The 16671-nt window shown below is 43.5% G+C and overlaps 1 protein-coding gene across 10 annotated transcripts; it reads right to left on the bottom strand.

Moving 5' to 3' along the window:
* Nucleotides 1–1568: 1568 nt before the first annotated feature.
* On the bottom strand, nucleotides 1569–16124 carry NIPA2 (NIPA magnesium transporter 2). Of its 10 annotated transcripts, none has more exons than XM_082304623.1 (8): nucleotides 15916–16123; nucleotides 9249–10393; nucleotides 8381–8441; nucleotides 7795–8017; nucleotides 5015–5071; nucleotides 4163–4253; nucleotides 3440–3600; nucleotides 1569–2531 (listed from the first exon to the last, which is right to left on the bottom strand). In XM_082304623.1, the coding sequence occupies exons 4-8, from the start codon at nucleotides 7931–7933 to the stop codon at nucleotides 1894–1896; spliced, it is 1086 nt and encodes a 361-aa protein (XP_082160749.1). In that variant the 5' UTR covers nucleotides 7934–8017; nucleotides 8381–8441; nucleotides 9249–10393; nucleotides 15916–16123; the 3' UTR covers nucleotides 1569–1893. The 10 variants fall into 10 exon arrangements, with proteins under 10 accessions (XP_082160749.1, XP_082160751.1, XP_082160750.1 ...); XM_082304625.1 differs by having other exon boundaries at nucleotides 9249–9394; XM_082304624.1 differs by lacking the exon at nucleotides 15916–16123 and having other exon boundaries at nucleotides 9249–9394; nucleotides 10241–15479.
* Between the last annotated feature and the right edge of the window lie 547 nt (nucleotides 16125–16671).

Below are 16671 nucleotides of genomic sequence, written 5' to 3'. Positions count from 1 at the left end.
CCTGTGCTTCAGGCTTCGATTAAGGAAATGAACAACTTTATTTGTTGAGATTCTCATTGCTTCAGGGATAAGTCTCACCTACTTGAGGCTTTGGCTTGGCACTGTGGTGCAGAAATGGTTAATTAACAAAGCCTGATTTTTTTTGAAGAAATATTTTAAAATAACTAATCATGGTGTCAGTAAAGTAAATTCTCATTCTTAGCAGTTAACTGGCAGCAGCAAGCAAATTCATCTCTACCATCTTAAAACTACTACTGTCAATGCAGATTTTAAGATTTTTTTTTTTTTTTCCCTTTAGTTAGTATGGGTTTAAGATAATTAAGCTATTAGTCCGGAGAAGTTCGTTTCGCTTTTTTAAAGGTAGCTTACTATTTTTTCATTTTCAGCAGGATATTAGACTTTTAAGTGACTTAAAACCTCTTTACCTGGTATAACTGCTTCTCCTACCTAAACGAAAAAGCCAAGCAAGGTGCACAAAAGGCTGAACTTTTTCACTTTAAATTCTCTCTCATCATTCTCTCCACTGTACGAAATGGGTTAGGCCGGCGCTTTGGTACTAAGCAGGGCCGCCAGGAGCTCAGTGGCTCCTGGGCAGTTGGACGCCCTCCCCGCCGCTCCCCGTTACCACGCTCCATGAGCGCGAGAGGGGCGTTTCCCTGACGGGGCGCTGCCGTAAAACTAGGCAGAAGTTCAAATCCCATTCTTCAACCCCCATTTATTGAACCTTTTTCTTGCTCGACGCCTTGGCCCCTCCTGCACTACGCCGGTACCAGCGGAAGGCCGCACGCTTTGTTTCACAGGTGGGAACTGTTCGCCCTGGTAATGATCTTAAACTGTGCTCTTTTAACAGTGAGCTTAATAACTGACACCTCACAGCAGCAACTCCTTGTCTCTGCCCCAAATAATTTCTAAACTTCAGAGCTACAGTATAAATGTTGTTACAAAAATATCACTTTGTGAACTTAAAAAAACTACCGCCTGCCTACCTTCCCCACCCCTTTTAAGCAATGACATTATGTTCCTTTTTTTTTTTTAACCTTTTTTTCTTTTTTAAACTTAAGAGTGTCACAGCCAGTAACTGCGTTACTGCAACCAAAACTGCAATTCTCTGAGTTGAAGCTGTAACATCAAAACCAGAGCAGCCCTTCAGAGCCAGGGCAGCGCGGTCTAGCAGACAGACCCAACCTGACCTCTGCCTCAGAAGAGGGAGGAGCGTTTTTGGCTACTATTAACAACTGAAATCCTCCTTCCTGCATAAGCTGGCAGGGCAGGAGCTACAGCCTCAGGGACCCAAGCAGAGCAGCAGCTCTTGCCTGGCTGCTGCCAGCCCATTACTCTGATGGGGTGAGGCTGGGGCTTTTTGATGTAAATCCTGCAGGTTTCACACGCAGCTGTAGTTAAGCAGTATTTTCAAAGGATTAGTCTTGCTTGGTTGTAGCTTTCCCTTTCCTCTTTCACAAACTGGGGCAAGAGTCCCTACTGCAGCTCCGGTTTTAGTATGTTTACAGTCACTCAATGTTCAGACAGGGCACAAGTACAAAGGATTCAGGTTCGCTGCGATCTTTTTACCACCAATGCAGAAATAAAGCGATTTATTTTTGATAAAATTGTCATTAGTGCAATACATCTTAATGAAATGAAAGTATTTACACATAACTTAAGCAACACAACCAACTGTGGTCTGAGGTCATTTTAGTATTTTTTTAAAGTAAAAATAAGGCAAATTAAAAACCCCTTCAGTGTTCCTTCTCCAAACTCATCGAACTTAAAAAATAATGATTGTCTACACATACTGTTAAAAAGTACATGAGTTTCCAGACAAGCTCAGACATTTCACAGCAGAAAAAAATTTCCAGAGTTACAGAATTGTTCTTAAGTAACACGTAGGTATTTTCAGAAGGCTGACAGACTTCCATTTCTCCTGGCTGAGAGGCTCTCAGTGGATTGTATTTCCCCTAGACAGGCAGAACTTTCTTCATCATGATTAAAGCAGTCGTACGTGCTCAGCAAAGTGCCATTTGCTGCTCTATCATCTTTCCGCAAAGAGAGGGGCAGATTTGCTAGGGTGAAATTAACATCTTTGAAGGCATGCAATAAAAAGATCCCCACAATAATAGTCAGGAAGCCACTGAAGGTGCCAATAATGTCATCAGCCGCCATGTGTTGCCATTCCTTGAAAAGGATGGCAGAACAGGTTAAAACGGAGGTTGTAAAGATTACATAATATATCGGAGTCACTATCGAAGTGTTGAATATATCCAGAGCCCTGTTTAAGTAGTTGATCTGCGTGCTCACACAGACGATAAGGCTTAGCAGCAGAATCCAAAACAAGGGATGTTTCAGCACTGGTTTTCCTGCAAAAAATTCTTTTATAGTGATGCCCAAACCTTTCACACAGGAGACTGATAATGCTCCAATTACAGAGCAGATTGTTATGTACACGAGAATGTTGGTCTGTCCATGGCGAGGTCCCACCACAAATATCAGAATTAAAGACACAATGACAACAAGCGTTGCGAAGACCACAAAACCTGTGGTTGGGGGAAAAAAAAAATATCTTGTTACTTATGTACACTATCAAAAGCAGCTTAGAAATATTGAGAAACCACTCATTAACACTGCAATCAGCTCAGCTTAAACAAACAGAAGCGTTCAGGATGTTTCTCAGGATGTTTCTCCAACATCAAAGTTAAAAGGGTGTTACAGTAAGCTGCCTAAAACAAAGCATGAAACGCAGGCACGTTGTATTACCTTTACCAGTCTATCAGCAAGATGACTACAGGATTCGATTACTAAGTTGCCTTACACAGACTCGCTGAGGTGTAGATGCCACTGGACACAGGCTTGTGTCTGAATGCTTTTTAGGGAACCATGTTTTGGCAGGCTGCTACATCCATCGACAGATTTCCAATAATCAGGTCATGCCTTAAGATCAGCTTTTTTATTCTCTGTGCTGGCTCTTTCCTTGTGTTTAAAATGGGAAATGTCTTTGCAGATATAGTATTTTGCAGATGTGTATTTGTGAGTGCCCCATCTTCCATGTAAGCATAGCAGCCAGTCTCCAGGATTACGCTTCTCAGCAGACACTTGCCACAGCACCCACTTCTTCATGTTAAGGATAGCTCACAGTTGGACTTACGGACTGACACGCTTAAATTAAAATTTATGAAGTTCTGTTTATCCACCTGTGCTGCTGCATTTCTTTAAAGTGTCATCTCAGTGGTTCACATCAAGACACTTTGTTCAAGGCCAGACAAGTTCACTGGCATCATGCAAAAAGTTCCCTGTGGAACTTTTTGTCACAGAATTCAAATCTCTACTTCATTTTGACAACATGAAGCAGAAACAGGCCATCTACCTGGAACCTGAAAGCAGCAGTAATGAAACTACAATAAAGAAATGGTGGGCTGCGTACATATCAAGCCAGCATTTTTCTTACCTGGATCACCTAGTTTGTGGGACATTTCATTCAAAGTTTCTACTTCCTCCTCTTGTGGAGCATGAATTACCATCACAGTTGATCCCAGTATACTTAGCAAACACCCTATTTTTCCATGTAGATTAAGTTTTTCATTTAAAAAGAAGGATGACAGAATGGCACTAGGAAGAAAAAAAATGCACCACCAAACACGGAATTAGTAGTATCTCATTCATTTGCTCACCAGCTCACAGGCTGCTTTGCCTGTACAGGTCACTTGCATCCACAATGTCCAGCTCAAAAATAGCTATGTAGTTGATTTTCTATCTCAAGATACTTGCTATGGACAGAACTGCCTGTTAATATTTGGCATCTCTCCCCAGAACCCCTTTTTTATGCTGCCTCCCAAAACCCTCTATCTAAGCACTTGTAAAATAATTTTTAAAAGACAGAAATTTTTACTTAAGAATGAAAATACTACTCTGTTGTATACAACGCATTTTTGAAATGCAGAAGATGATAGCTTTTCACAGATGGAGGTGTAGATGCATTGCTAGAACCCTTTTATAGCATAGTCACTTCACATCTGGAGAAACTTGAGGTTACTCCTGATGTTTATAAGCACTCTTTATTTATTGTTAAGAACAAACCACGTTTATTACAGCATATTTCAGTGACATATTTCTAAACAAATATTTTACTTCTCTCTCTGAAATCACACTGCTTTCTGTTAGTGTTTCTTACCTTACAAGAACACTGAGAGCTCCCAAAGGAGTCACTAACGTAGCTGGTGCAAAAGCATAGGCAGCAAAGTTGGCTACTTCGCCAGCTCCCACTGCAGAGTAATAATAATAATTAAAAAAAAAAAAAAGAGTTAGGCTGTCTTACGCAACAAACCTGTGAATCAGTACAAGTGTTTTTGTAGACACAAACATGCAGTAAGGGAACAATGGAAAATGCTAATTATAGAGTTCAGCTAACAGTACTAGCAGAACAGCCTCTCCCACCCCCCCGCTATTATATTTTAAAAACAGGCCGGGGGACTACAACAGGTATGAAAATTAATTCAGCCAAATGAGAAGATGTTTTATTTTGGTGTCTGTGTTGTAGCTCCTCAGCCCACCAACCTGAGTCATGAACTTCTGCATGGAGAAATCTGCAATAGCAGGCTACAGGGCAATGCATACATTAAGCCACAGTTACCTGAACACAGCCAGGAAGTGGAGAGTTTAAGCAATGCAAAAAAAAAAAGTTCAGAAGACATCATTCCCAAATATGTTTCCCGCTAAAGAATCCTGTGTATCTAAGCACTTCTCTGCCAAGAAAAAAAACCAGAATGCCTACGCTAGCGAAGAGATAAAGGAAGACCAACGTCTGCCTAGTTCCACTGCCCAAAGAGGGCAGTTAAATTAATGAAAGAACTTCTGGTGTGGGAGGAGTTACATTAAAATCACTAGAGCTGCACTCAAATCCCCAGATAGCATTGCCATATGTTGTAGAATCCCCATCTCACTCCTTTTTTGTAACCACTGCTGCTATCTGTGGTGTAGTTATTTACTTAAATTACACAATGCAGATTATATTTTTGATACTTACTTGAAAGAAGTCCAGCCCACCACAGCCACTCCTTAAGGTATGCATGACCACCTTGACCTAAAATTGAAAGAATTGCTACTCCACTAAAAACATACATCAACAAACAGTAAGCCCCATCACTGATAACAATATTACCAGAATAATTTTTGCAGCCCATGTCCTTACAAACTTGGGCAATCTTTTGCTACTTAGGCTTTATAGTTAGAGGGGTTGAAATAAAAATCTTCACATTTCTGATGTGCATATGCCTCCTACAGCCTACTTTGAAAACTAGTTATTTTATTTCTTTTGTATTAGAAATGGCACTGATGACCATATCTATCTGCATTACCCTGAAAAACAGTTCTTTCAACTCATTGTAATGACATGAAAAGACAAGTTTTGTGTCTCTTATGAGAACGCTACTTTGTGGAAATCGTGTGTGGCTTACGTGGTTGATTACATGTGCAAACATGAAATGCAGTCACACTTTGCAATTCCAAGCCAGGGAGCATGAGTTACGTATCTCGAGATCAATCATCTTTTAGAAGCAGAGATGACAGGTACTGAATTAAAAATATTCAGATTCAACCCTCTGAATCATCTGAGGATGCTGCAACCATCCTATCTAAATCTATCCTCTTCCGGTTTAAAATCATTGCCCCTTGTTCTGTCACTACAGGCCCTGGTAAAAAGTCTCTGTCTTTCTTTTAAGTCCCCTGTAAGCATTGCAAGGCCGCAATAAGGTCTCCCCGGAGCCTTCTCTTCTCCAGGCTGAACAACCCCAGCTCTCTCACCCTTTCCTCATAGCAGAGGTGCTCCATCCCTCTGATCATTTTTATGGCCCCCCTCTGGACCCTCTCCAACAGGTCCATGTCCTTCCTGTGCTGAGGACCCCAGAGCTGGACGCAGCACTGCAGGTGGGGTCTCACCAGAGTGGAGTAGAGGGGCAGAATCACCTCCCTCGACCTGCTGGCCACGCTGCTTTTGATGTAGCCCAGGGTACGGTTGGCTTTCTGGGCTGCAAGCGCACATTGCTGGCTCATGTCCAGCTTTTCATCCACCCGTACCCCCAAGTCCTTCTCCACAGGGCTGCTCTCAAATGCGTTCATCCCCCAGCTTGTACTGATACCGGGGATTGCCCCAACCCAAGTGCAGGACGCTGCACTTGGCCTTGTTGAACTTCATGAGGTTCGCACAGGCCCACCCCTCAAGCCTGTCAAGGTCCCTCTGGATGGCAGCCCTTCCCTCTAGCGAATCAACTGCACCACTCAGCTTGGCGTCATCTGCAAACTTGCTGAGGGAGCACTCGATCCCACGGTCTATGTATGTCATTGGTGAAGATATTAAATAGCATTGGGTCCAGTATGAACCCTTGAGGGACACTATGAATAGTGTAATGAATTACACATGATCATTACATGTGATTTTTAGTTTTCATAGAATCATAGAATCGTCAAGGTTGGAAAAGACCCTTAAGATCATCGAGTCCAACCGTTAACATAGCACTGCCAAGTCCATCACTAAACCATGTCCTCAAGCACCATATCTATCCGTCCTTTAAATACCTCCAGGGATGGAGACTCAACCACTTCCCTGGGCAGCCTGTTCCAATGCCTGACCACCCTTTCGGTGAAGAAGTTTCTCCTAATATCCAACCTAAACCTCCCCTGGCGCAGCTTGAGGCTGTTTCCTCTCGTCCTATCACTTGTTACTTGGGAGAAGAGGCCGACCCCCACCTCGCTACAACCTCCTTGCAGGTAGTTGTAGAGAGCAATAAGGTCTCCCCTCAGCCTCCTCTTCTCCAGACTAAACAATCCCAGTTCCCTCAGCCGCTCCTCATAAGACTTGTGCTCCAGACCCTTCACCGGCTTTGTTGCCCTTCTCTGGACACGCTCCAGCACCTCGATGGCCGCCTTGTAGTGAGGGGCCCAAAACTGAACACAGTGTTAGAGGTGCGGCCTCACCAATGCCGAGTACAGGGGCACTATCACCTCCCTGCTCCTGCTGGCCACACTAGTCCTGATACAGGCCAGGATGCCATTGGCCCTCTTGGCCACCTGAGCACACTGCTGCACCATGTTCAGGTGGCTGTCAACCAACACCCCCAGGTCCTTTTCTGCCAGGCAGCTCTCCAGCCACTCCTCCCCATGCCTGTAGCGTTGCCTGGGGTTGTTGTGACCCAAGTGCAGGACCCGGCACTGAGCCTTGTTGAATCTCATACAGTTGGCCCCGGCCCAACGATCCAGCCTGTCCAGGTCCCTCTGTAGGGCATTCCTACCCTCCAGCAGATCGACACTTCCACCCAGCTTGGTGTCGTCTGCAAACTCACTGAGGGTGCACTCAATCCCCTCACCCAGATCATCAATGAAGATGTTGAACAGGATTGGCCCCAGTACTGAGCCCTGGGGAACACCACTCGTGACCAGCCACCAACTGGATTTTTCTAAAACAATCTCCTAACACTCAAACGCAATTAGCATTCTCCTAAATTCACTCATTCAGAAGCATAGATGTAGTTAAGAGTGCTGGTTCCCAGTTCAATTTGCAAGTACAATTTGGATTTCACTGACATGTGAAGGAATTGTTCAACAAGTGTCCCTAGAGGGCATTACATGCAAATTCAATAGCATGTATCACACACGGAGTTAGGTGTATCTGACACCGGAGAAAAAGCACAGCAGCTATATGTTTTAGGTTTCATATACCTGTAACAAAGTCAAAACAAGATGGTAAGTTTAGTAATCTTCTCTTAAACAGCAAAACTCAAATGTTAGCAAGTTTCTTCAACGTGTATTTACCTGCTCGCATGGAGCCTTTCCTAGCTAACCGGAGAAGGCCTTTCTTCTTCAGGATGAAACTTCCTCCAATGAAAATGCTGGAGCTCATAGCCAACACCAGACCAATACAGAAGTCATATCTTCCACGAGTTTGGCTCATCTCGTAAACTACTAAAGACTGTCACATTGACCTATGAACAGTAGAACTTCTGTTACTCAACACAAGGTGATGCAACACTGAAACCTGAGCAAAATAAACACATCAGAATTAAATTGGTGGAAATACATACTGCATAGGAAAATCCCCAACACCTCATGTGACTGATTCTTCTGTGAGCAGTCTCTGCCATGAGTGTTTAAAAAAAAAAGAAAAGGCAATCTTTGAAGCATGTGTAAATTTGAACCATGGATGAGTGACTAACAAGTCTGAACAGACAGAAGGGCTTCTGACCTGGCATATAAAAACTGAAACCCAAACAAATAAAAGTTCTTTGAAAAAAGTTAAGGAAAACCTAAAGACGTGCGATTTATTTTTCTTTTCATTAAGTACACAGATCTATATCTGGCGCACCATGTAACTGACAATACTGATCAAACAATTACTTACATTGAAATCAGTTTGTAAGAGAGTTTGAGAATGGCCACAGCATTTCTTCCATATAAACTCACTAGGAAAAATGAAAGAGAAGACTGGAATGGGTGTTTAATCATACAGTAATTTCCCTAACACAAACAAGCTTGAGATGTATGCACATGCACTCGTCCTCTAACGAACAGGGGAATCTGGAACAAGAAATAAGGCATCTGTTTGTTGATGTATTTTACAAAGTTTCCCATACCTATATGAAGCATCTTTTCAGCTTAGCTACAGCAACTAGTAAGAGTCTACAGTTCAAAAGCTTTCACCTAGCCTGCTAAGACTCCAAATTGAGTTAGGTAAGACTTTCAACAACAGCTTAGCAGAAGATAGCAATTTTTAGGCTAGAAATCAAGATTTTAGATATTCAACCTCCAGCTTAACAAGAAAACTTATTTCAATGCATCTTTTCTCCTGTTACAAGCTACATGAGGATATCCTGGATTCCATCGAACACACAAGATTTTGAATGTAAGGTATCTCTATAAATAACTTTTAAACTGAAGAAAAAAAAAGCTCGAAGTACTTTTAAGGTGATTAACCTCTCTATAGTATGAAGGGAAACGAGAACTACTTTTAGGCTTTGATTTCAAGACAACTGATAATTATGACAGTATAGAGAACTGTTCTAAAGGAAGAAAACACCTACAGACAAAACAATTTTTATTTCCTAGGAACACCAATCACAGATGTGCCAAGACTAGCATTTAGTTCCCTACGCAATTATTTTCCAGATACTCAGAGGCATGGCACATGACATAAGTCGCATTAACAAGCTTTTGATTTAAAAGAGGGGAAAGAAGAGGATAGAATAAAATGTTTCCATTTCAGTGCTTACTAGAATCTGAATTCCACAGCTTTAACGTTGAGATACAGCAGCAGCTTCCTCAAGCAGGAGTACAATGCTGGTGTCAAGGCATTGCAAAATCAAGCACCCTCTTTCATGCCCAGGCAGAGACGGACGCACCCACTGGGAGTCCAGGCCTAGATAAAATCATATTCCGGTCTGCCGTGCCAGTTCACAGTTCCGGTTCCTGCACCTGTTTCTTCAAAACCTGTTTTCTTCCAAAACTACCTTTCCCTGTACATTCTTGCTGCCGACTTTGATTAATTTGCTACACACCTAGGAAAAACCTAGCAGAGAGCTACAGGTAGGTTAACATTAAAACCGAACACAGATCCACTTACTCGCATCCAGTTAGGCTGTGAAAAAGTATAGGAAAACAGTCCCATTTAATAAGCGCTCAACATGGCACTATTCAAAATGCTGCAAGATCCACAGTTCAAAATTCTCAAATCCTCTTCCCTTAATCCTTGCATAGTAATTTTTAATCTCTTATTTTGTAGGAAAAATTTAAGTAAATGAACTGCAAGGGTCTGCTTTCATTTTCTAGCAACTTTAAAAAAATAAACTTAAGTAGACTCTTGCATGATATAAAATCACCTATCAAACAAGACCCCAAAAGACAAATCATTAGTGTGGGAGACAGACCAGAACAAGCCACCTCACTAACTGCGTCACATATTTCTCTGGTTTTGAATTCAAAGCAAGACTTTCGGTCCCCTGAAGAATAAAGGCATCAAGATACTTTTGTGACTGTTCTCTCTATCATCTCTTCTAGCAGTCATAAGTCACACTGTTCAGGTAATCAAGCTAAGAGTGTTCCTCTAGCTCCAGCTGGCGTAAAATCTGATAGCATTGCCTGGGGGAGGGGGGCTTCTTTCACTGAGCTTTTCTACTCTACCAGTGTTTTCAACAGTTGCTACTCTAGTTATATTACTAATGGGAGTATTTTTACTAGTGTGGCTTTTTACTAAAACAGAACTCACCATACTGGCAAAAACACTTTTTCTCCCTGGCTTGCACAGCTTCATCTACATGAAAACATTTCTGATGGGGTGAAGAGCATCAGTTAGTCTCATCGTGACATCTTCCACCCACTGCATTTCAGAGACAAGGGAAGAAGTACAGGCTGCTTTTCTCTGGAGTAGAGGAAGAATTTGATTGCAGAAGAATGAGGAGAATTTGCGAGCTAACAGGTAGTTTTCTGAATTTAGACTTAAACACACCCCAAGGATGCTACACTTCAAAACTAGTAGTTCTACTCTCCCCCATGTCTGAAATACATTAAAGAGTTTTTGATACCCTGTCAACCACTTTGTTAATCTTGTAAACGACTCAAATCTTAACCACTTCTTTACATAAATTACTACTAGCTCTTCTTGCTAAGTTTATTTGACCTCAGTCCCATTTCTTCTGGGGCTGGACTGCCATACTTCCACCTAAGGTTTATACAGATGTCTACAGGTGCTGACCATTTCTGCCGCACAGTCACGGTGAACCCAGCTTCTCTCTGAAGCGATTTGGTTCACTCTGCGCATAGCGCAGATGTAATTTGCGTGTGTAGAACCGACACCTATAGCTGCAAAGTCAAAGCAATAATAGGCACAGGAAGTTATACGCTTCAGGAAATCAGTGGCTTAATTCTAACCCCAAGACTTAGTAGAAGAGAAACTAACGCGTCCTCATAAATGCCATCAAGAAAAATTATCTTTGAAAACAAGACAAAAAAATGCCACAAAACGAGCAGTTTCTGGAATAAACACTCCTCTCACGTTTCAGCTTTGGGACATGCCAAAGCTGTCCTATTCCAGCAGCCAGGGCCACTACTGAGTTATGAACAGGAGAGAAGCCAGAAAATGCAGGAGTTAAACAAAGCTAGCAGTGGTTTTAGTTGGATTTGGTGTAGTTCTGCAAAGGTTCTTTAATCAAGTTCACAGCTGATCTTAACACACAGAGTATTTCATCCATCCAAGACTAGCAGGTTCATGGAGCTCTGATTTCAGAGATAGAATGAGGGGATAAGACTTTCCTATCCACAGAAGCTACAACATTTACAATGCCTTGAAGAACCACTCATTTATGAAGTGCCTGTGGAACATCTAGTATCATGAGCCATAACTCTCAGTGGGCAACAGTACAATGACAGACAAGACAGGGAACGTGTGCTGAATTTGAAGGTTATCAGACAGGGAGCGATGGAGAAAAAGCTTTCTGAAAAAGATGGCAGGACATAAGCAAGTCCAGATCAGCCACAAAATTTGTTTGCTTATTTTTAAGATGTAACCAAGAAGTATCACCAATGCTGACAAGATACAGGCTCTCTGGTCTAAAACACAAGGTAACAGTTCTTTATCTCTCTGCTCAAAAGTCCTTTTCTCCCAAAAGCAGCACTCAAAAGATGTTATATATTTATCGTAACAAGTAAGCTCTCTAAATATTCAGAAACACTAAAAGTGGTGTCATGAGATGAAATATTATTTGACATTTAAAAGCAGATAAGCCTAAGTAAGCATGAGGGAGTTCTCGGCCAAAGAAAATTAGTATCACTTCCACAAGCTGTATGTTGTATGGAAGCAATAATTATAGTTGGTAAAAGCAAACATGGTGGATTGTTCCAGCGTTGCCTGCTTGGCCACCAGCCCTCAAGAGTTCAGTAGACAGTCTTTTCTCCTAGAAGTAATCTAAATATATGCCGAAATATTTAAATGCTAGAATTCACAATTTTCTTGTCTAAAAACTGATCTTCTTAACTGGGAACAGAATCACGTCACTAAGCTAAAAAGGACCTTAACAGGCCATTTACTTTAACCCTTTGCCACGTACAGCATCATTCACTGCTGCTCCTCATTACAGATAATTCAGCCAAGTTTCTCCCAGGAAATATGAAGGAAACTTCACAAACACCGCAGCCATGCTTTGATGCTGTTAGGAACTCTCATTATCTAATGATCTTCATCTAGATCTTCACTTTGACTACCAAAGCCCGTTATGTTTGTCCACTCTGGACTTGGAAAAGATACAACTCCCTTTATCTTTGCACCCACATCTTAACATTACTCTGCAAGTTAGGTGCTTGGTGCTTCCTGCTGTGCCACCCTCTAGGTCCTTTTTTTTTTTTTTTTTTTAATGAAGTGCAACTCCTAAAGCCGCATACAGTATTTTAGCTGAGTTATTATTACTTCCGCAGTACAGTGGAAGACCATACTTCTCTTCATACAACCCAAAATGGGTGACTTTCTTAACCCTTTGTGAGCAGTCATCTACTGTTGACTCATCTTCAACCTCCCTATTAGTAAAACCTCTAAATTCTTTTCTACAGAACTACTGTTCTCTAAACTGTATTTGTACAGCAAGTTATTCCTGCCTGGGTGTAATAACTTTCATTTACTCTATAAAAAGCATCTCTTGTTTTCAGAAATGTTTCCTGAAAATATTCATCTGAGTTTACACAGTGGCAACTCTTCCCTGCTCAATGCCATTAATTATTTCTTTGTCCTTTCAGCCAGATCACTAATACTAAACAGCACAAGATTCAGACATCACTCACACCGAAGGAGTTTTAAACAAAGCTCTGTTTCGACAAGACATTAGTAATAGTTACTCCAGGTACAGCCATTCAGTATCTTTTGAACTGTTCCATGTTTTCAATTCTGCTTATTTACAAGAGCTCCATGAAAAGTTTTAAGTTTCTAACATTGAAATAGAGCACCTGTTTAATGCCCTCCTAGCCACAAAGCTTTCCATGGAAGAAAAAGGGGTTGAATCAACACGTTGCTTTTAACAAATACACATCGACTATTATATGTTCCCTTCTTCCTTTCCACAGGCACAAAATGACAGGAAACAGAAACACTCCCTAACAACAAAAATCCAAACGTTCAGTGATGAGCCTTTCGAAGGCTCATTATACATACCAATTTTGTTCCAAAATCCAGAGGCATTCCCTTCTTAAATGTTTCAATGTTAGGCTTCCAAAATATAAGTAAAAATGACATTAATTGGCATTTTAAGAATTCAGCTAGAAAAATTATGCCTGTCATTTCAAGTCAATTTCATTTTAATGCATGACACACAAGACTGTACATTGTCTCATCTATGCTTTAAAAAGGGATAGTTTTTTTGTTTTAAAAACAATTGAATAACAAAATAGTGTGAATTTGATCTTCCTTAGGTATGGCTCACCTGAAGCGTCATGGTTATTTCATCCCTTTGCTTTTTACTTCACTAATCAAAGAAAGTAACTTGGGATCTAAGCTATTCTTTAGATGGTAACATGCTAAACTTGACGGAAATACTACCCTAGTCCTTTCAGTTTTGTTCTGTAACTTAGGTGCTAAGGCACTTTTATTACAAAACCTAATATAAAGTTTTAATTATTGGCTTTGGTATGGTGAGTTTTCAGAGGATGTTTATATACAGAACTCTGGGGCAGCGGGGAGTATGAACACAGAAATATTCTCAGTAAGATTACTAAAATCCCCAAAATATACCTAACTCTTTAATCCAAGTCTTCCTCAGTTATGTTCTGTCCACTCATGAACATATCATTTAAACACAGGTATAAGAGAGAACATTGAAAGGACAGATACAGCATTAAGACAAAAGAGCTGCTCGTCCGAAACTCAGTCATGTGCACCTTTGAAAGGCCAAGATGCACATGTACAGTACCCACAGATTCTGTATACATTATTTAGGAAAGAGTACCTTCAATTTTGCACCGTAAATCTACCCAATACAGACATAGTTTTCCAGCTTTGTGAAAGTTAAATGAGTGTGCAAACTTATACACATAATTATTTACATATTACATAGGCAAGGTAAAAAAAAAATTAATTTGTTTACAAAGACAATGTTATATATATGCATATATATAATATAATGTTAGAGGCACTAGCACAAGTAGTCAGAAAGCAAAACGTACGTTAACAGTTCTAAAGTTGCCTATTTTAAAAGTTTTAGTTAAACTGTGGGGAAACTCATCCTTTATAGCAGATTTCCCTTAATAAAGAGAAAGCAACAAGCATTCCATTTTAAGACACTGGGAGAAAACAAGAAAACTGCCACACTAAAAATTTTTCTACTTCTTATTCTTTGTATTTGCTATTTGTAGTTATTCTCTTCTATAAAAAGAATGACCTTCAATTAAAGCATTTTCACATAAAACTAAAAAGTATCTTCACTAAAACAGAGTGCTATTCGTTGACTGAACGCAAACTACAGCCGGTGCTTTATTGCTGATATTGTATCGACTGTATTTCCTAGAAGTCTATCAAAATAGACTCAAGGTAAGAGTAGATGACATGACTTGCGTCATCTTTGCGGTACCTAGTAGACTAGCTCCACTCTCAGTAAGACGAGTCACCAGCACAGGTTCACTGAAGTTCTACCTTTAGCATTTAAGATGGGCAGTTTCCAATTCAAGATAACTCAGTAAGTTAAAGTTGAATCTAGACATTAGTCACCGTTATTCCTTTGACATAACTGATAATCTGTTATAACCTGCTTTCTAGTTGCCACGGTTTTATCCTGAGAATTAATAACTTTAATGAAAGCAGAACTGGTGTGACACTGAATTCCAAACGCAATGATACTGATGAAAACTTACGCAGTAATTTCCTATCAATGAACTTGTTACCTTTCAGGGGAAAAAAACCTAACTGTATGCAATGAGGCACATCAAAAGCATTCAGAAAGAGCCATGATGACTTACGTTTATTATGTTTTAATTAAAAATAATGTTAAAAGATATTGTTGGAAAATGGAGAAAGTTGACTGGTTGAGAAAGAAAAGATGAGAAAAAAAATCGGGGACTAAAGAGTCAGACCGAGCCTGTATCTTCACAGTATAAGAACGAACACAAATCATCCTTCTGAACTAGAGTGCAAAGCTCAAACTGGTTTTTTCCACCTCCAACTAAAGCACTGCCAGGGCTCTGAACTTCTGCTGAAGCGGATATGAAACCAAGCTGCACAACCCTCAAGCTAAACTCAATCCTGAGCCAAACTGAAGACAAACTGGTTTAGCTCCCTGATTAACAACACGCGCGCTCCATTACGAAGTACCGCAGCCCTGGCGGAACCGGCATACCCTAACTTGCCAGTTCTGTCCGGCTAGAGAGCCTAGCAAACAGCCAGATTTATTTTCTTTAACGTTGGCCTTCCGAGCCCAAACCACAGCACGTTTCCCACTAGTGAGAAACCAAGCCGGCGAAGGGCTCCTCGGGCTTCTGCAGGCCGGTTCAGCGCCCGGGGCCGTGGCAGCCGCGCAACCCCCGCCACCCGCCCGCAGGCAGCGCGGCTCGCCCCGGCCGGCTCGCTCCTCACCCGCGGCGCCTCCGCACAGCGCCCAAGGACCTTGCGCGGCTCAGGGCGAGGGAGCCGAGGCGGGGAGGGAGGCTGCCCGGCACCGGCGCTCCCGAGGCGGCATCAGGAAGGCGGGCAGCACCCGGAACAGCCGGGGCCCCTGGGCGGCGGGGCGGGGCGGGGCCGGCCCGGAGCCCGGAGGCGCCCGCAGGCCCCGCCCCGCCCCGCGCGCCCCCAACCGCCGCCTCCCCTCCTCACCCCGCCCTCCGAGGGGCCGGCCGGGCCCGCCGCCGCCACCGCCCCCGCCCCTCAGCCAGCCCGCGGCCAGGCGGGCCCCCCGCCCGCCCCTTCCCGCTCACCTGCGGTCACCGCCCCTCACATCCCGGCCGGGAGCGGCCCCGCGGCCGCCGCCGCCCGCGGACAAAGAGGAGGAGAGGGGGGAGGGGGAGGCCGGAGCGGGCGGTGGGAGGGGCCGGTGCCCGCGCGCTCCACCGCCATGAGGGGGAGGCGGGGGGACGGGACCGGCAGCGGGGCGCGGCGGGCAGCGGCGGCGGGAGGCGAGGGCAGGCGGCGCCCCGGGCCCGGCCGCGGATTCCGGCAGCGCCCGCCGGAAGGGGCGCGGCCCGGCCCAGAGCGAGGCGGTGGCGGGCGCCCCGCCCACCTCGGGTCACGTGCCCCTCCCCATGGCCCCGCCCGCTCCTTTCCTGGGGGCGGGCGGGCGTCGTCGCCGCCACCGTTAACGGCAGCCGCCCGCCCGCGGCGCCCCCCGGCGGCCCTGCCGTCAGCGGTGAGGCGGCAGCCCGGGGCGCGGCGGGCCAGCCCCCCCCCCGGGACGGGGGAAGAGCTCGTCGTGGAAACGGCTCTGCCTGGCCCGGCGTCGGGTTTTAAAATGCCCTGTAACGGACCGCGGCCAGGGCCTCACAGCGACGCTGCTTGCCTGCAGCGGAGCCCCGTTCGTGCCCGCGTCTTCCCCCAGGCACTCCCGCCAAAATCCACGTCACCCAGTTTTCACACTCTCACAGAAAAGAGCTGCTTACACTTACAAACCATAAGCAGTAAGGGAAAGAGGCATTTTGCGGGGTGGCAACATGGCATGGTTTATTAATCTATTTAGT

This window comes from Platalea leucorodia (genome assembly GCF_965183815.1).
Source record: "Platalea leucorodia genome assembly, chromosome: 2".
NCBI lineage: Eukaryota > Metazoa > Chordata > Aves > Pelecaniformes > Threskiornithidae > Platalea > Platalea leucorodia.
The sequence above is the reverse complement of the archived record's forward strand: the minus strand, read 5'-3'. Positions and strand labels throughout refer to the sequence as shown.

Bases quoted from the DNA above. Each gene is read 5' to 3' on its own strand.
- NIPA2 (XM_082304629.1), bottom strand. From the start codon at position 7,933: ATGAGCCAAACTCGTGGAAGATATGACTTCTGTATTGGTCTGGTGTTG. The intron at 3,601-4,162 runs GTAAGAAACACT...TTTTCTTCCTAG, and splicing joins GCTCTCAGTGTTCTTGTAAG to TGCCATTCTGTCATCCTTCT. The intron at 2,532-3,439 runs GTAAGAAAAATG...CCCCAACCACAG, and splicing joins CCACAAACTAGGTGATCCAG to GTTTTGTGGTCTTCGCAACG.